General features: G+C 29.3%; 1 protein-coding gene across 1 annotated transcript in view; it reads left to right on the forward strand.

The window, feature by feature from the left end:
* The window catches only part of LOC117167138 (facilitated trehalose transporter Tret1-2 homolog), a 35,654-nt gene extending 15,036 nt beyond the window's left edge, over positions 1 to 20,618 (forward strand). The window contains exons 2-6 of the mRNA XM_033351835.1: positions 5,022 to 5,217; positions 5,553 to 5,724; positions 5,832 to 6,104; positions 7,637 to 7,945; positions 18,596 to 20,618. Coding sequence (XP_033207726.1) covers positions 5,022 to 5,217; positions 5,553 to 5,724; positions 5,832 to 6,104; positions 7,637 to 7,945; positions 18,596 to 19,024 — 1,379 coding nt within the window. The 3' untranslated portion in view covers positions 19,025 to 20,618. The remainder of the gene's footprint in view (positions 1 to 5,021; positions 5,218 to 5,552; positions 5,725 to 5,831; positions 6,105 to 7,636; positions 7,946 to 18,595) is intronic.
* Positions 20,619 to 21,149: the final 531 nt, after the last annotated feature.

Genomic DNA, 21,149 nt, shown 5'->3' on the forward strand with positions numbered 1-21,149 from the left:
TGTGGTGTCCTATAGCTTCATCTCCGAATTGTCTCCTAAAATAGTCTCTGAAAGCCTCTAGTATTCCATCTGCATCATATACCATTTCCCCCCTACTATTTAAATTAATTCAATTAATTTATCATTAATATTCCTCATAATACAAATGTTCCAGTTTAATTAAAATTTCGATCCTAAATACATTTTCGTGCCCTTGTACGTTAAAACCCAAATTAGTTAGTTGTGCTACGTTAAACAAAAACTGCACATAAAAAATTCACAAGAGCCTTTTGAAATCTAACAATGAAAATAAGAGTGGTAACAAAATTCTTTGTATCCGCAAGCTGAAGAGGAATAATATATGGTGTGTCTAATATACGTGTATGCATAAAAGATTGGCATTTATATTACGTCAGGAATTGTGGCGATGACTTCTCGATATCGACGATTACTTAATAGTAAGATTTATCTCATTACAAGAAAATTTCTTGCTCTGCTCTGAAAGTTATAGTCTTTAATTTTTAAATATTACTCTTTAAGTTTTCATTAATTATAGAAAAAAAAATTTTATTTGAAGACCTAGATGACTTCAATCTTCATGATGTAAGCTTGACGAAGAACTAATTATTTTAAAAAACTGTTCATTGTTTGACTTCCTTTTTATAATACAGTGAGTCAGTATGTAAAACACAATTCACAAAAACATACATAACTAAAATAATTGTAGCACGTTTAACCATTTGTTTTTTTGCCTTCATTGTTTGCTTTCAACACTATTTATCGCAATTAAAATTGCTTAATGTCGCAGTCATTGCTTAAAAAAATAAAGTGATAAGAATCAGGAAACAAAAATAAAATTCTTCAATCTCAAAAACAAATTTTTTCAAATTCAGTTGCAAGAAATTTTTCAAAGTAATTTCAAATTACTGAAAGAGTTTTAATATAAAGCAGCTAATACATGAAAGAATACAGTTTAAAAAACTTTAATATCCGTTGGGTTTAGAAACATAAACTTTTCAGTATATTTTTTACTACTTTAGCCTTCGCGATATCTTCAGTTTTGAGTCTTTGGAAAAAATATTAAAAAACGTGAGAGATGAGAATTCTGATTTCTTTGGAATCTTGAGAAGTTTGTTTTCCGGTTGTGATAAAAGATTCTTAATCTACAAATTTATGATGCGAGTTAAACATAAAATCCATCACGAGATGAGCTTTTAGTCTATCGATCGTGTTTCGATTTGCGATTCTTGCATAACATTCTCTATCTGGACTTAATTTATTTTTTGATCTTGCTGATAATAATTAAATAGAATGTCGTTACCAATTGAATTTTGTAATTTGTGTGACTTCCGAAAAGATTTCATCACTATTATATAATTTTCTCATGAAATATAAGATGGCAAATTCATGTTATAACCTTAGCATCATTTTATTACAGAGGAGAAGGAAAGCGTTTTAAAGCTGTTTTATCATAAAATCACTCATGGAAAAAATACGGAACTACTTGATCAAACGGAAATTAATATATCTCATGCAAAGATAAATGATTGAAACAGACTTTTCGGATTCAGAAATTAGGTTAACTCTCTCTTGGATATTAATGCCAAGAAATAATTGTTCTTCCTCAAACAAAAAAAGTTCGATTTTACAAGACTGTTATATTTTTCCGTTATCATTGAATACTTTTATTACCATCAGCGATGATTGTCTTTCATAATTTAAAACTAAGGTCGACTGTTCTCATTTCTATGAACGTCTTCACAAAAAGCAATCTCGAAAGCTTTGTATTTTATGAAGAAAATCAGGAAATAGAAGCGTTAGAGAAGACTTAAGTAACTTAATTAGCAGAGACTCATTTAAAATGGTAAATGAAAAATGCTTTGAATACTAGGATTGCAAAGTTACGTAGAACGTATATATTACTCATAAATTAAATCAAGTGAATAAATATTTGCGAAGTTTTTAAACGATATTTTCTTGTTTTATAGTTGCTACTCTTACAAAACATTATTACATTTGTGATATATTTATTAGTGGAAAAATGCAAAAGTGGCAGGAAGAGGAAAAATTATTTTTGCAATTAAGTAATTATATAGATTTAAACAGGTTTCTTATGTGACAGAAACAAGAATGTTGTAAATTGTATTCGAAGGTGGTTAAATTCCAATTGTCTATAATTACAAACGTTCCTTTGGAAAGGTAACCCTTTCCTTTTAATTGGCCTGGTAAATTCTTAACTAAATTGTTTTGAATACAGCACATTTCGTCACTATCTTATCATGTTTTTCATTTGTAAAATATATTTGTGACATAATCAGTTCTCTCGATAAGAAATCATGGAGAGGGTCATCATTTCAGCACTCATTCCGCGAACATATCTTTGTTCTAGTTCAATAATTATTAGGCTTTCGTATAATAAAAAGCGAGATAATATAAAAATAAACAAAGTGTGATTAAAAGTACATCTCGTGCTTTGAAAAGTCGACAGGACCTTGACCACTCTGTGGACATGATTAGTCATTACTATGTTAATGCAAGCAATATCGTTGGTTGTCATGATTCGAGTACGCTGATCTCGAGATGCACTTATTCTGCGATGGGTAGGTCATTGAATTTAATTCATAAGGATTTCAGATTGACTGAATATGGGGTGAAATTTCGTTATTGATCAAATATTGATATGTAAGCTATGTTCCATGGACATTGCGCATATATAAATAGCTTCTGCAATCTGTATAAAATAATGCATATTGCAATAAATTTACACTCATCTTGCCATCAGAGATTTATCAAGCATAGCTAAAAATATCAGTTTAAATTGTTACCCAGAAGCTGCAATTTTGAAACTTGTTCACTTTTTGCGCTACCATTTTCAATTAGACCCTAAAAGAAGTATCTTCAAGGTACCTCGGATCTCAAATAATACCAACAAAAATAATACCATAAAAAAAGAATATTTTTTTACCTTGAATGTACATGGAAAAAATAGGCTATCTATCGATACAAGCAAATTACTTTACTCATGGACAAAACTTAATAAAGATAAACAATCGTATTTTTAGTCTAAACAGTTTCACATTCGATGACATAAATATGTCGTTTTCCTAAATGTATGAAATTTTTGTTTCTATAAATTGAGAAACCATTGATGTCATACTTCAGAAAATCGTAATAAATACATTTTCAAAAGTATCTTAATACTGCAGAAATATTAATTATTCTTTACATCGTATCTGTTTTCATAATTTAAACAAACAATAATAATAATTTTTATATTATTTAAAATTTGGTCACAGGCTTCATATGGTTACTACCCAACATCTCGAAGGCATTTTTGGGTTTTAGAGTTGGATTTTACTTAATTATTTTGCAAGGGGCTGTCCCGGTATATATCATCAGTCACGGATGCATGTTTATAATGCAATGAAGTGGTCTGATAAGTGCAGTGTTCCTCGACATAATGGACAAAGCCTGTTTTTTTACCCCATCATTGACGGACTGGGTTGCAGTCAAGTACACGTTGGGGGGGCCCTACAGCTTAAGGTTGGTTCCGAACCAACCGAACCTTGGTAAAGCTACATAGAAAAATTTCCAGAGGTACCGACTCAGGGATCGAACCTCAGACCTCTGAGGTGAAGCCCGGGCGCGTATAACCAACTGAGCCATCTGACATATTTTGGGCAAAGCCCGGTTTTATTACCCCATTATTCACGAACTAGATTGCAGCCAAGTGTACAATGGGGGTACCTACAGCTTAAGGTGGGATCCGAACCAATAGAAACTTGGTAAAGGTACATAGAAAAATGTTTGGAGGTACCGACTCAGGGATTGAACCCCGGACCTCTAACGTGAAGTCCGGGTGCTTAACCAACTTAGCCACGAAGACGACCATTATTATTATGATGATTATTATTTATTATTGCAACTACTCTTATTACTTCGATAGTGAAGGAAAAAACCCCGTGTCAATAAAACCTCGTCAAACGCTGCTTAACTGGAGGGATCGAATGAGAAGCCTTAAAAAATTCCATGGGCCTAAGCGGATAAAAAATAACATACAATTCTGGTGTTGAATGCTTAAAATTTTCGAAAATTAATTTTGTTCAACTTTCGACTTTTTTCAACTGATAGACGAAACTTTTTTTTAATTAAAAATTGTACATATTTAAATCAAGACCGTTTAGTTTCCTAAAAAATATGTCAAATTATTCAAATGGTTAGAATTAAAATTTGAAATTCTTCTGCATACGTCGTTGACTACTAAAAACTTTACCACTTTAGCACTTCTTATCCTCTAACTCATTTCGAAATTTTTAACGTTTTAAATTGAAACTTGTCAAATCTGAGCTTCATTCAAATAGATATTATACACTGAGGGATGTTTTTTAAAAACGGCTTTTAGATTGACAAATCTTAAAAATTGTTTGTAATTGACGATATTGGAAATTTCCCGTTTCGAATTCGAATTGAAAAATTATTAAATTTTAATCCACTGAAAATTTTTATTTAACTTTGAAGGAATTATATTTCAAATATATTTACATATTTAAAATATGTGTAATCTCAACTACCTTTAAATTGAATTGTAAACGCTTGTAGTTCGTAAGTTATTAATTTTCAAGGTCTGTAAAGTTTTTATGGTACATTTTCAGATTCTTGAAAATTAAAAATTCCCTATTTTAAAAGTTGTAAATTGAAATCTATAAGTATTATATAATTCACACTTTTAACTTTAAAAGGTTCAATTTGAAACTCTTCAATCTTCAAGATTTTAAACTTTATTATCTACCTATAATACTACCTAATTTTTATTTCATTAATTTTAAATTTAGAATCATTTACTTTTAATCCAAAATTATTTGTCATTTGTCGAAAAAGTAAATAATTAAAAATAAAGAGAACGTACTTCAAAATTGACTATAAAGCTTGGACATTATGTTCATGACACACTTAAAGTAAAGTCAAAATAATAAGATTAACAAATCAATTAATAATTAAAAGTCGTGAAAAGTACAAATAATTATTAAGGTTTGTGTTTACAGGTAACCTATGTGTCGTATCTGGAGGAGCAATGCTGGGATGGACGAGTCCAATCCTTCCAAGATTGAAAGAAATTCCTTTAAATCCTGATAATCCTTTACATGCTCAAATCTCTGAAGAAGAAGCTTCTTGGATTGGTTCACTGGTACCGATGGGAGCAATTTTTGGTAGCTTTGCAGCAAGTTTTCTATCAGAAAGGTACAATTGTTTATCATTAAATTATATTATTTAAACATATTTAAATTCTACGCATTTGTTCATGAGTTTTTTTCAATTTCTGCAAGCGCAACCACAAAAGAATACTAATTACTGGTTACATATATAGGATTAAAATATACTTTAAAGGTTTAAGTGGAATTGTTCTTCAATATTAAGATTTTTTAAATAAAAGGTTAGGTTCTAAATATGTTCTGAAGCGAGTCTTGTTTAATTAGCAGTAAGAATGTATCTTTACATTCTTTTATTAAAAAATAGTATAATTAATTATAAAAGAAGTCTAATAGAAAAATGTGAATTCCCGCATTTGTTTTTAGGATTGGTCGAAAACGAGGTCTTTTGTTCAGTGCAGTACCGTTTCTAATTGGTTGGATTATGATAGCTACAGCAGCTAGTATATACCAACTTTACGCAGCTAGATTAATATTCGGATTTGCTCTCGCATTTCCCTTCACTATTCTTCCCATGTATGTTGGTGAAATTGCAGAGGTATGTAGATAAAAAGTTAGCGTGCATTTTTAGTAAAATTTATTTTTTAACGCAACAGTTGAGTCAATAATAATAATTAAAATAAACGTTATTTTTTATATTTGCAGACGTCAATCAGAGGGTCTCTAGGATCCTTACTACAATTGTTTATAACAATAGGTCTACTATTTTCCTATGCTCTTGGCCCATACGTATCATATACGGTACTCTGGATAGCCTGTGCTTCACTTCCGGTAATATTTTTCGTTTCCTTTATGTTCATGCCGGAATCTCCGTACTTCCTCTTGAGAAAAGGATGCAGGGAAGACGCCGTCAAGTCTCTGGCCAGGTTACGTGGAAAGAGTGAGGCTGGTGTGCAAAAGGAAGCTGATGAAATGCAGGTTCGTGAATAAATAATTATTTTATTGCTTGTTCGGAGAATATTATGCGAATCACGTTTACACTAGAAGGTCGAAATACTCTCCACTTCCAAAGGCTAATGAACTATTATTGTCGATGACGGAGAATTCTATAACTTAACAATTAATTTTTTTTTCGCTAAATCATTAGAAATGTCCATTTGGAATTTTTTATTTAAGATTTTCATTGCCAATTCTTAATTAATGAAAATTTATTCATTAACCTACTTTGAATTTTACCTATTTCTTCAATAGACTAAAACTATTTATTTTTAAGAAATTGAAAAAATTCTTGATTGATAATAGTTATCACAGTCTCACTAATTTGATCCTTTAACCAAATTTTCTTAAGAGATTTGAACAGAGATTTTAAATGCTTCTTAATTTAAACAAAAGTATTTATTATATCCAATTATCCAATCGTAAATTAGTTATTAAACATTAGTTTTGTAGATGAAATTAATATCTTTATCTTCTATCTTGATTAGGCTGGTCACCTGTTAAAATTTTATTGCTTATTTTTTGTAATCGATCCCTTTCAATTTGTTCATTTTTCAGAAAAAGAAATTTCCTTTTTTTTTAAATCGGCCAACATTAACTTGTGCCCCCTGGATTTTAAAATAAACATGAGTTTTTTTATTTCTCTAACATTATTTATTTTTATCGTTAAGTAACAAGTTTCTAAGTATTTTTAAACTATTTTTCAATTGTTTAAACAGTGTATTTCCAGTACGTCGTAAAACGTTACGATTTTTTGGAATAAATGATGCTGTAGTTCATGAATCTCAAAAACAGTATTTTTAGTATGACATATTTTACAATTGTTTAAACAATTTCCATTTGTATGATGTTTTCCACTACTAAATTGTGAAAAGTTATTATCTTCTGTAATTAATGATGCAATTAACAAATGTTGAGCGTAATATTTTTTTGTTCAGGATATTTGGAGATTATTCAAACAATCTTAATGAAAATTGAAAGAAGGTATACTAGCTTCTTAAATTAATGGAGCAGATAATGAGTGTTTCGTTATTTTTTTGTGTGAAAAACAATTTGCAATTATTTGAACAATTATTTGGCATCATATTTATCATAATAATTATTTGAACAAGTATTTACCACTTGCTCCTTTTCATAAAAAAGATGGAGGAAATTCTAGCCATGTGGCCGAAGCCTAGGCAGCTGATAACTTTAAAACATTGTGCATAAATTAATTAGAGGAACTTCTGGAAATTATATACAGCGTTCATTTCAAAATCCCGGGGCACAGTGTAACACTGATTTGAAAAAATAGGATTTTTTGCCAGGAAGCGAACAATAGGAAGGGGGGGAGGGGTGACCGATCCCTGAAATCGAAAATCGATTTTTTGGACCACCCTATAATCTTGATGCGAAATTTGTAATATTTAAAAAATTTCAATAATAAAAAAATTTAACTTTTTTCGAATTCCATGAAAAAATTTCAAAATAAAAATTCTGAGTCTATCTAGGATCATTTTTTTTTCTAATTTCAGGCAGTGGTGGAAGAAGCTTTCAAAACGCAGACAACCCTTTCTGATCTTTTTAAAATGAAAGCAAATTTTAAAGCCTTGTTATACACTTGTGCCTTGGTAAGCTTCCAACAGTTCACAGGAATTAATGTAGTTCTGATTTATGCGGAAGGAATTTTCAAAAGTACCGGATCTACCCTTAGCACCTCTATCTCGACAATTATTGTCGGAGTTGTTCAGGTGTTTTCATCCTGCGTGACTCCAGTCGTCGTCGAAAGACTCGGAAGAAGAATTCTCCTGGTCGTTTCCGGTGTTGGAACTGCAGTCACCTTGGTGAGTTTAATTTAAATTAAATTAAAATTAAAATTAAAATTGACGAAAATTGCGTGTAAGTCTCTAGTGAACATAATGTTCCGGAATCAGGAACTGGCGAGGGTCGAATTCCTTATCCATATCTCAATGTGTATCGGCGAGACCTTGAATATTGTAAAGTTATTAGTTATGCGTATGGAAAACCAGTACGTGCTGGAATTCGTTCAAAATATCAGTTTATTAAAACATTTTTGAGTAGTTCATAAATAATAATTCATATTGTTAAATTTTTTTAATTTTGTATAATATTTGGGAATTAAGGAGTTTTTTTGTTTCAATGTTCAGAAATGTAGAAATATTTTTAAATCGGAGGTTACACGTGCTTTTGTTCAGTTTTCCTATCCATTTTGAAATTGTGTAAATTTGAAATTCATATATTTTTACTGAGATAAAGCTCAATTTTTGTGACGCAAATTGATTTAAGAGTACGTACTGGAATTCATGCAAAATATATGTTGATTTAAACATTTTTTGCAGTTCATAAATGGATCATTGAATCTAATTTTTTATTCACTATTTTTAATTTTATCTAGTGTATGGAAAGTAAGGAATTTTATTGTTCCATTCTAAGAGTATGTAGAAGTATTTTTACAGCGAGGATTTCAATTCCACTTTTTTGAGTGCTGAGGGGAAAACAATCGATCAGATGTATGGGATTAGGTCCATTTTGGCCCTATTTTGTTCATGTATTCATAAAGGCTATTTTTTCTGTATAAGTTTATTCGAAAATTATTTTATATTTTTGAATTACTATTTAGGGGAATAATATAATGATAATAACTATTATTTATTACAAAGATATTACAGAAATAAAGTTTTGTTCCATGAATTTGGTGCCACTGTTTTCCTTTCAGCACTCGACGAAGAGAAGTTCGCTGGCGATGAAGTAAAAATACCTGATTGCTAAATTTTCCAACACATTTTTAGAACTGAGTAAATTTAAAATCATTACATTTTTAACGTTCCAAATTTCGATTTATTGTAACGCAAATTATTTTAAAAGAATATGCTGGAATTCATTTAGAATACCACGTAATTTAAACATTTTTGAGTGGGCTCATAAATGGATCATTTCATTAAAATTTTTATTTAAGTTTATGAATTTTTTATAATGTTCGGGAATTAAAAAGTTCTATCGTTTCAATTTAATACTACATATTTAGAAATATGTTTAATTTGGAGATTGCTCTTGCTATTGTTCAATTTTCCAATCCATTTTGGAATTGTATAAACTTAAAATTGATACGTTCTTAACGATATAAATCTCAATTTTTGTGACGCAAAGTTATTTAAGAGCACGTGCTGGAATTCATTTAGAATATTAGTTGATTGAAACATTTTTTGCAGTTCATAAATAGATCATTTCATATTATTTGTAATTCAGTATTTTGAATTTTATATAATGTTTGGGAAGTACGGATTTTTATTGTTCCAGTCTGAAAGTGCGTAGAAATATTTTTAAATCGGAGATTACACTTGCGCTTGTTCAATGTTTCAGTTCATTTTAGAATGGTGACAATTATGAATTATTGCATTTCTGGTAACAGAAATCTCCATTTTTACGTTCGTATCATTTTCGATTGAGGAAGTATTAGAATCGTCTGAAGTTTCATACCTCAGTTTTTCAACTTATCTCTACAAATTTGAGATCCTCTGAAGCCGAAAATCAAGTCTTGGCGATGGTGTCTGTTTGTATGACTATATCTTTCTGTATGTTCGTCAATACAATAACTCTCGAAAATTTGAACAGATCAACTCGATCTTTGCCACACTTTTTTGGGTTCTAAAAGGAAGACAATTATATGCAAAAGAACGACAGATACATAAAAAAAGTTTTAAAAAAAGAAGTAAGGCTTTTCAAAATATCTACCATTTTTCCCTTAACTATTTTTGGATATGATTTTTATGGGTTTATGCTTGGAAATTAATAGGTTGAAATTTCCAATTTTAAGCCAAACGATGACAGATACGTGAAAAAGTTTAGTAAAAAAGTGGTAGCATTTTAAAAGACCTCCTGTTTTCTTTTGTATTGTTTGATAGGGGACTTACAATTTTTGTTTCATTTATCGATAATGTCATTAAAAAAATACCAAATTTAAATTTTGAACCAAATATACAATATACAATATACAATTTTTTAAACCATTTTTTAATAGGGCTTATTATTTCGGCCTTATTTGTCTAAAGCACTATATGAAAACAAAAACGAAAATTCAAATTATGAGCCCAATGACATGGAATACGGAAAAAGTTCCGAAGAGGAATTTACAGCTTTCAAAATTACTACAAAATGTTCGCACGCGATTTTTGGACAGGACTTATCATTTTCATTTTCTTTATCGAAAATACATACCATAAAAAAATCGAATACTCAAATTTTTAACTCAACGTCGTGAGACACGGTAAAAAGTTATGAGAAAAAATTTCAGCTTTTAAAAATTCCTGTGTTTAACAATTATTTTATATGACTTGTCATTTCGGTTTCATTTTTCGAAAATACGATGAAAAAAATCGAAAGTTCACTCTCTAAATGTGAATCAGCGATAAGTATAACGTTAATTAAAATGAACGTATGTACGCTGAAAAATCAGCGAAATTTGGCTGTTTAACTCAAAGTCTACAGAGCTTTGAGCAATTAATTTTCATATATACTTAATCACGTAAAAAATGAAGAATATGGAGATGCCTCAAGAAACTGAGATCTCAATCAGATGTTTTTGATAAAGTTTCATTCAGGCATTTCAAGTACAAAACATAAATATCCAAGCGCGAAGCACGAGGTAACGCTCTTGCAGACGCGGACAGATTTTTTTCAATATTAATATGTTTCACCTTTAAAATTGATCCATTTTGAGTGAGATTAAATTCGAATTTTTCTTTTGAATCCTTCATTAAGGATTGTTCAGGTTTTAGCTTTTATTTTGATACTCTACAATTAGGAAGAAGTACTTGTACAGCTAACATTCAATTTAATTTACATACTTTTTATGTGTCTACTATTACGGAATTTTCCGCAAGACTAACTTATTTCAACTAGTGTTGCATGTTGCATAACGATACGATTGCTCGGTTGTCTTTCTCATTTCAATCGTTCGGCAAGTATATTTAAAAACTGGAAATCCAATTTTCTCCTTTGTTTTTATCTTCTCGTCTTATCTCATCTATTTTTTTTGTATACATCTATATGTGACATAACAAAAAAAGAAAATACAAAAAGTAAGTTTAGGAGCTTTATTTACACTGAATGATGTATTTTTGGTGCCTCCTATGTCTACTAAATATTTTACGACAATAGTTATGTCATTTCCTTATTAAGGAATGTTAATTCTGACACTGACAAGACAGTTGATCGAAATATACGATCTTTCGGGAAGCTCGCTTATATGAGATGAGATTTCATAAAAAGAAGACTAGAACTTTTCACGTTTTTGCTTATTTCTCTTATTTCTCGCTCAAATGCAACACCTTTTGGCTCATTAGTCTAAAGAAAAATACCGTAATGCCTTCATACTATTGAATACTATTGAATTTTATTTACTATTTCTTGTTACCAATTTTTTCCAGAAATGGTTAAATTTTAATAAATGATAACTTCTTTCTACCGGGGAAAATATGTTCTACAACTTTACTATTTCCAATTATGAAAGTAAATTGTTCTATTCCTGAAATCGTTACAACAATTTCTTCAAAGTGTACATTTTTTTAACAAATAAATATATTTGAAAATTATTCAATAATTTAACAAATTTAGATACAATATAATTGTGGGAAATGTTTGTCTTGGAAAAATAAGACATGAGTTATTAAAATTCAATTTTTTTTAAATTGATAAGAATGAAAAGTAGGACAAATTTTAATTCGAAAATTGAATGTTAAACACATTATTCTTTCTAAGCTTTAAACCTTTTTCGTAAAAATAATGTTTATTCTTTTATAAAACATGACTGATGATATTATTTCAATTCTTAACATCATTACAGAAAACTTGTTTTCCATTGACCAGATTTTCGTCACAAATACCATAAAAGCTGAAAAATTGAAAATATTCAATACTGAAATTGTTTGACTTCAAAAGTTTAGATTTAAAATTGTTCACTTTTAAAGAATTATTCAGATTTGTAAAATTTTAAATCCTCCTTATTTGAAACGCTTTAATTTTAAGGCGGAAAACTTCAATTTGTTCAACACCTTATTTTTAAGTTTTGAAACTTTTTGAGCTTGATATTTTTAATTGTAGAAATTTAAAGCCTCGAATTTTTAATTTTTATGCTTTACAACATTTACAACTTAAGTTTAATTTTAAGTTTATACATATCCAATAGAAAAATTACCTTCGGAAAGCCTCTTTAACATTATTAGTTTTTCAGTTTGTATGTGTTTTACATTTAAAGTTCCACAATTTCCAAAATTTTACTTTCAAATCGATAAATTTGGTTTTCAGCTTTAAATTTTTTAATTTTGCATTTTTTAATTTTGAAGATGTTAATTCTTTAAGGCAAGATCTTTTGACAAAATTTATTTTACTTAAAAAAATCATGCTTTTCTGCTTTTTCACATAAATTTCAGTGAATAAATTAATGTTCTGAAATTGTAAATCCTAAAATTTACCATGAAATTTTCGTTTTTTTTTCTATTAAATAGTGTTATTTGTTTATGAAATGTCCTTCGCCATTTCCATTAGATTGTTATATACATATTTAGAGCCATCTATTTTTTCACGCAATGACTATCAAACTGAACTAATTGTCTCCACAATGGAGTAATAGTAAGGAGACCAAACAGTGTGTCAGAACTTTGGTCACCATTTTTCCGGACATAGTTCGGGGGAGGATGTATACTGAATTGTAAAGTTTGACCTTGTTTAGAGAGGAATATCTGCGACTGAATATCTAAAATTATATTTTTTACTTACTGTATTCTCCGTAACGTTTTCTTTTTCTCGCTTTATGCAAATAAAGTCCACATAAAATTCACAAAAACAAAATGTCACATTTCATAACAAAACACACGCAGCTGTCAGTTCTCAGCTCTCGCAAATATTCCACTCAAAACGAAGCGAAACTTTACAATTCAGTGTACGCACTTCCCCAAACTGTGTCCGAAAATTCGAGGGCCATTTTTCATTCGCGCGCGTATTGTCGTTTGGTCTCCTTACTATTACTCCATGGTCTACATACAAAAATTGACACAATCGGTTGTAAATTGTTCCTCTAGATAGGTTTTATGCTTAGCCAGTAAAATTAGATTGATTGAACTTAGCACAATTGAAATGTTCCCACTTCAATTATCAAGCATATCTTCAAACATAAATCTTTACCTTTGTATGCAAAATAGTTAAAAGTGACGAAAAAAAATTAATAATTTGTGAAATAATTATTACAAAAAATCAAGTTTTCTTGTTTTTTTAACGGCTACAGGTTTTTAAATGGAAGTTTTCAAAAAATGTTTTAAATAGAGAAATATTGTCAAACTTGTCCTTATTCTATATAATTTAAGTTAAAGTTTTTAATTTTTTCAAACTTTAACAATTCCAAATTAAGTAGTTTCAATCTTGAAAACCTATCATTTGAATAAATAGATTCCTACAAAATTTGGATAAAAAATTGCAATGAAAGATATGAATTTTTTATATTTTCCGTTAGGGTAAAGCATCAATATCAATAATTTATAAAATGCATATGAAGTACCGAGGAACACGTACTCAAAATTCTCTCTTAGAATGGAATTTGCGAGATTCCCAAGCACAAATAAATCACACACTTTTATCACCGTTGAATTTATGTAATACAATTGACGGTATTACGTATGAACGTAAATGCATTTACAGACACATTATCCTCGTGTTATTGTGTTGTATCGCGAGCATGTTTCAATTGATGCAGAATGTTGTGCATAATTTACTGCATTCCTGTATCAATGATATCTCCCCGCTTTTATATTTTTTGACCTTCGATTCACTAATTTCCACCTCTGAATTGTCTTCAATTTGCTCTGCATAATTTTCAACGTGAAAAGGTGTATGACTGATAGACAGATATAGGTACACGTAGAAGGAAGAATAATTACAAATAAAAACGTGCTGTGATGAACAAGCGTTTTGGAATGTTAAGAATCTAGTAATAATTGAATAATTAATTATCTCACGTAATTCAGCGAGGCTCGTTAACTTTGATCTTGATACTTGATCCTTGAGAACAGGGGTTCCGCCAATCTATGCTACATTGACGTATTACAGGTATTTTTTCCGGTCGAGTGAAGTACGTGGTCAGTTTTATTTAAAGAGAAAGCTGGAATTTCCAGAGAAACATTTTCAAAAATATGAACGATTGTTTTCTTCGTAATACTTATTTTACTGGAAAGATTCATTTATAATTTTATCATTCTTTTTATCTTTTGATCATTTGAAAACTATATCTTCAGAAAAAACTATTACAAATGATGGATTATTTCTTTTTGATAAATCTGGAAAGAAGACTTTTCTCTTAAAATATTCATATTATCTAAAGAATTATGTTTCTTGAACATCAAATTAATTATTATTTAATTTTTCATTTTATCTTAGGCAGTGCGGTAAGCACCTCAGTTTTCAGGATTTGTAACTATTTATATTTGATTTTAGATCAGAGCTGAAGATTTTAATTAATTAAATGTGCACTAGGAGAATAAACAAAGTTAAGGAAAATTGGAAAATCGGTGAAAATAAATTATTTTAATTATTTGAGAAGAAAATCAACAGTATTTCCCAGCAAAGTTTTTTTCATTTAAATTATACTTATGGTGGAATGCATGTGATCCAAACGATAAAAAGAATTTTCCTCTTGAAATGGTATTTGGCTTTAACACAGCATATACAGTCCAATATTAGTGAATAAATTAGCATACATGTTAAATAAAAACTTATATTTTCTTTACAAACAAAATTTAAGAATCTATAGTCACACAAATGTTCATCAGTGTTAAGGAAAACCTTATATAAGTTACATTGTCCTTTAGGCCGACTATACCGTTTCCAGATATAAGAAATTAAACCGTAATCGCAAAGTCACTGATGTAAGGTTTTCCTTTGTACGGCTTACACTTAAATTACTTAAAGAGCATTTTAATTTAATGTTAGCGCTTAGCATGACCTCAATTAAAAAATTTTAATATCGTTTTAAAGCATTTAAAAGTTTTAATACTGGAAGAAATCTAAGTTAATATCGTTTGAAATTTTACACCAATACTAGGAGAAGAAGCATTTAAGATTACACTTTAAAGTCAAAATTTGTAAAAAATTAAAGAAATTAAAATTCAGTTTATTCAAAATTAAACAATTTCAAAATTAATGTCTTATTACTGTACGATTTTAATTTGATAACGTCCAAGATGCAACAATTGCCAATTATGTCAAAAATTAAACAATCTCAATTACAAAACGCGCAATGTTATTCTAAAATTTTTTATTTCACCAGTGCTTCAATAATGAGGGATATTAACAATTTCCGTGGATTACAATTGATTTAATGCATTTTTAAGGGATTTTAATAGATAAGAGATTTTAAGAAATTTTATGAGATTTTAATAAGTTTCAAAATATTTCAAAATAAGTCACGGGATTTCAATAAATTTAAGAGATACCGAACACTAAAAAAATCGATTGAATTTTACATCTCTGGTGGATGTAAATAAAAGGACCCTCGTGTATCAGAGTAACTTTACGAGAAATTGCAATAATCCACGAATCGATGAAATTTACAATTGAATCTGTTATGAGATTCCAATTTAGCCGATAATTTTACTCATGAAAATGTAAAATTCATTATGTGAAAGAATAAAATAAAATAAAATTTATTACGGCGGCAGGTTTCGAACCCTCCAAGCTCAAACTTCGTATAAAATTTTATGGAGATTGAAGAAGCAAAAGCCGGACACGTTACCACCTACCTAAAACACATAAGATACTATGCATATTTTTTTGATGTTTAAATAGTCTGTAACAAAAATATGAAATATACGTTTTGAATAACCACATTTTTTCCGTTCCAATAGCATAAAATGTAAAAGAAAAAATAGGAATAGCTCGAATTTTATCTGAAGGCATCGATAAACAACGAAAACGAGAGACGCTTTCGTGTTCACATATTATTTGATTAATTATTCTAAATTTTCAATTAATTATAAGTCAAAAAGCTTACAGTTTCCGCCAGGATAAAATAAAAAAATTTTTGGTCAAATTAAAAATCTCGATGTAATTTTCAATCACAGGAAAGTAATTTTACTGACGCATGGTATTTTTAAACGCTGCGACAGAACTTTCCCTTCTGAATATAAAGTTCGTACGACGGAATGTGCAATTTTATTTTTATCGAGTGTTTAATATTACAATGCTGTTCGAGGGTCTTTTTATTTACATCGCTAGAGGATGTAATTTCACACACTTTTGTAAAATCACACAGTAAAGTGTGTGATATTTACAATGATAAAATATTTAATTTTCCGAAACTTTGTAAGTTTATACAAATCTTTTTTTAGAGTGAAATATTTCGACGAATCTTGAAGTATGGCAGGGGACTTGAATGTGATTTCGAAGATTTGAAAGACTTTCATAAGATTTTAAAAATATTTCAAAGGATTTTAACCAAAGTTTAATATTTTGAAAGGGCTTCTGATGATTTCAAGAGATTTCAAAATATGTCAAAGTTTATCCCATGGATTTGAAAGAATTCAATGAATTTTAAAGGCATTTCATATATTTCAACGAGATCTCGTAATATTTCGAATTATTTTACAGAATTTTAAGGATTTTGATCGATTTTTAGAGATTGTAAGGGATTCACACGGCGTAAAGAATTAGAAGAAATTTTTATGGAATTTATAATATTTCAAAGGGTTTTGAGAATTTCAAACGACTTTACGTAATCTCAAAGAATTGAAAAGAATTTTTACATTCATTGAGGGATTTCCATTTGGTTGAATTGTTTAAAAAAATTTAGAGACTGTGCGATATCCATATAATTCGAGATTTCAAAGAATATATTACACGGTAAACAAGAAATTAAAAAAAAAAAGAATTAATGTGTATGATAGTATAAAAAGTAATTTCAAGAGCCAAAACAGATTTCAATTAATGTACGTACGTATTTCTTAAGTGAAAACTTGAAAAATTTATTATCACACTTCACGAATATTTAACAGATTTAATTAAATCTTAACAAATTAAAATCTTTCAATACCATATAAACTTATTTGTAAATTATTTTAACAATAAAACGATAGCTTGATGAAAGATTTCAATTTTTCATTATAGTACGAGTATTAATAAATTAGTTAATTCAATTGAAATACCAATAGCAGTATAATAAAAAAAGATTCAACAAAAATAATATTCTCAATTGAAATAAGCATTCAAAAGCAATTGAAATTGCTGCCCTGGAAAAATTCTTATTATACTCTAAAGAATCTATTAGAAAAATCCCCGTTCTTAAATTCTGTTATAACTTTTGTACTATTTCTAATAATTTACATAAAAATTCAACATTTATCAACTTATTTAAATACTACTATCAGTTATCAGCAAATGATAGCAAATGTAAAATTTTCAGTTATCATGTTTTAAGAAAACTCCTATTTATCGCTAACATATATTTTAATATAATTTGAATGCCTTAAAGAAATGAGTGATTCATTTTCATTAGATATGTAATTCTTATCACAGAAAAAACAATGCGTTAAAAACTTAATCAGGTAAAAATGCTGGTAGTTCAGTCATCACGTTTGCGGCATAGGACGGAAACCGGAACCTTTTAAAAATGTAGGGAAAATTCGTTTGGGGGAAAAAGTTCCTCACTTGTTTGTAGGTCCCGACTTGAGTCTTGACAAACTTTGCCCTTTTTAAAATTTCGAGGAAAAATTGTACACCGGCTTGATTCCCTGTAAAGTAAAAAAAAAAGAAAATGGCTCTAGCCCGGACTGGTTAAAAATTTATGACCCACGGAAGTTCACCCATTTTCCCCGTTAACGCTTTAATTGCAGTTTTTCATGAATAGCTCGTTCCGAATGCATCCCAAAATAAAAGTAAAATATTTTCGAATCAAAAAAGCGTATAAAATTTCATACAAAATTAAATAAAAATATTCTAAATGTAATATACATTCATAAATAACGAAGTGCAAAGTTTGCTTTTCTTCTCTTTTTGGAAATATCATTTTGTAAAAATGAAAAATGTCATGCAGTTTCTTTTCTTATTACAATAAATCAAGTCGGCTTTCATTCGTCTGAAGACAATTTTTGTAGCCATACAACTGGGCTTATCTTGGCTAGAATACGTTTTTTTTTTTTTTTATGAGAAATTTTTTCCCTATTTTTTATTTGTGAAGTATACCTATACCACTTAATATGTACTCGAAAGGAGATATATAAAAAAAAATTGTTTTTATGATAAAGGGTTTCAGTTGCCGCCCTATACAGCATCAATAACTTTTCATTTTACCATTACCGATCTTTTTTGCATGCTAAGATTACGCCCCCCCCCCCCCAATAATTCTTACCTAGAATGCTTGTTACCTTTTGTTTTTTCTGTTATTGAATAATAATGAATCATCAATCTAATAAAAATATTTGTTATGGTTTCAGGGTGCTTTGGGACTTTTCTTCTATCTAAAGGACGTATCGAAGACCGACGTGGCTAGTCTTGCTTGGCTCCCAGTAGTTTCGCTCGTAATTTATATTTCCCTCTACAGTATTGGCTGGGGACCACTTCCATGGTCCGTGATGGGTGAAATGTTCGCATCAGACGTTAAAGCAAAAGCTTCTGGAATTACCGTCTTTGTATGTTGGGGTCTCGCCTTTATCATCACGAAATTTTTCAGCAATATTGAATCCCTCTTTGGAACGCACACTGCTTTCTGGATTTTCAGTGCATGTAGCGTAATAGCTGTTCTCTTCGCCGTTTTAATTTTACCAGAAACCAAGGGAAAATCTCTCCAGGAAATTCAAGACGAACTCAATGGCGTCAGACCAACTTTGACTGACTTTGAGGGAGGAAAGACCATCAAAAAGTGAACATTCTTAAACAAGTAGTTGAGACTCAATATTCGCCTAATGCTATGACGCTGGCGACCTAAGTTTTTGACTGATGTTTCATCATTAAAGATTTCCTACTTTTGGAAACTTTTATCGTTTATCTAAAGAGTTTAATTAATTATTTCATTTTAAAATCGTGACTTTGTAAGCACAACATTTAAATGATATCCATTAGTAATGTAAAACCAAGAGGGTTTATAAGACCTTGAAATTTATTTACTCATGAAAGTTTGACTGGCAAAAGTACACAAGTTAAAATCAAATTCCAAATGTCCTATTAATTTTTCACAAAGAAAAATGCTGCCTGTACGATAAATGCATTTCCTCGTATAAGAATATTATCTTAGTTGTAATTTAGAAAAGTAAGCGCTGACGGCTGCGGGTCGATGCGATCTGATATTTTAGAAAAATAATACATTTCAAAAGTATGTGCACTGCGGTATTAAATATGAAATATTTTGTGTATATATATAAATACTAGTATTTGCAGATTTTAGATTTAATAGCGTTTTTTAAGATATGATAGTTAAAGTCCTGTATCCTTGAAAGAAGAATGGCGAAAACAGTCGAGGCAAAAGTAAAGGTGCGACCATGTAATCATGATAAAAAAAATATCACTGAATCACATTTTGATACTCTTAAATATTCTGTACTCCATTCACTGTTTTTAAAAACAAACATATTTAGCCTTTTGATTTTGGTTCCATGCGGGTCGTGGCAAAAATATATATCTAGAAAAACGAAAAAGATGCAATAGTTGTTTTAGTTTGCTCATGAACTTAAATAAAACAATATTTTGGGGTAAATAAAATTTAAAATGTATATCTTTATTACACGGTTACGAGACTAGTCAAGTCTAAAGTTTCCTCGAGGAAACAGTGCGTTTGTAATTTTCTAACAGATTTACAATAATTAAGAAGCTTTTAGACATACATACATACATATTGTGATCAAAGAGGTCGTATAGCACCTCGAATAATAATTGAACGTATTACTAATTATTGTTAATAGTTAATAATATTCAATAGTGGAAATCTGGATAGGTTGATCACTTTTCTTCATTTGTGTATGTGAAAAAATGTAATTATTTCCTCAAATGTCACCTGACTCCGGCTACTTTCTCTTGTTGATGACGACTCAACATCATAGTATATTTTTAGCCAAAAACCGTAAATTTAAACGATATCACTTGTTTGGAATAAAATCGAACATAGTGAAGACTTAGATCATAATCATTAAGCAACCACATCACACGACTGCATAAACTTTGACATTCATCATAGAGCATTTTATCATAGAAATAATATTTCAATTCTCTTGACTGACTAATACAGGAAATTGAAGCGATTAATTATTTTAAGTCCATTTTTATACGTGGTACAATTATTTTGTATCACGTCATGTTAAGTTTATTGGAATATTCATATTCATTTTCGTAATAGGATATAAAAAGAATTGCGAATTTTCGAATTGATTTCGAGTTGTGCGATTTTGGTATACGAGTATATTGTATTGGCGAAATTTTAAATATTGTTAATGTTAAAAAATTTTTATTTTTAAAAAGTATGATTTATGTCCAATTGTTACAAAAATAAATTATATTATAAATCTGAATATATAATGAGTTTTATTAATATAGTGTGGTGATAAAATGTTTCCCTATTTTGGCATAACATTGTAGTCCCACTATGGAAGCTGTTTCGGGGTTCGTATATCAGGGTAGGCATTTTAATCGAAGAAAAAAATTCCCGGTCATTTCCCGGTTTTTTCTCGGTTCTCAAACGTTTTTCGCGGTCAACATGATAAAAAAAAATCCGATCTCTAAAGCTAAACACTTTTCCATTTGAAGTAATAAACTGCAAATTAAAGCACTCAAATTATTTTTTATTCGAATGCTCAATCATTTACACGTATAAAATAAAAGGTACTAATACTTTCCAATTAAACAAGTTTAAATGAAATGCAGATAAACTGCAAAATTTATTATTTCTTACTTTTATAAATTATAGAATTCAAAGATTAACATTTAAATCCAAAAATACAAATTCATGTTATCGTTATTTATTGCTCTAAATTAAAAAAATTAATCAATAAACATGACATT

Source organism: Belonocnema kinseyi, chromosome 2, assembly GCF_010883055.1.
Source record: "Belonocnema kinseyi isolate 2016_QV_RU_SX_M_011 chromosome 2, B_treatae_v1, whole genome shotgun sequence".
NCBI classification, from domain to species: Eukaryota; Metazoa; Arthropoda; class Insecta; order Hymenoptera; family Cynipidae; genus Belonocnema; species Belonocnema kinseyi.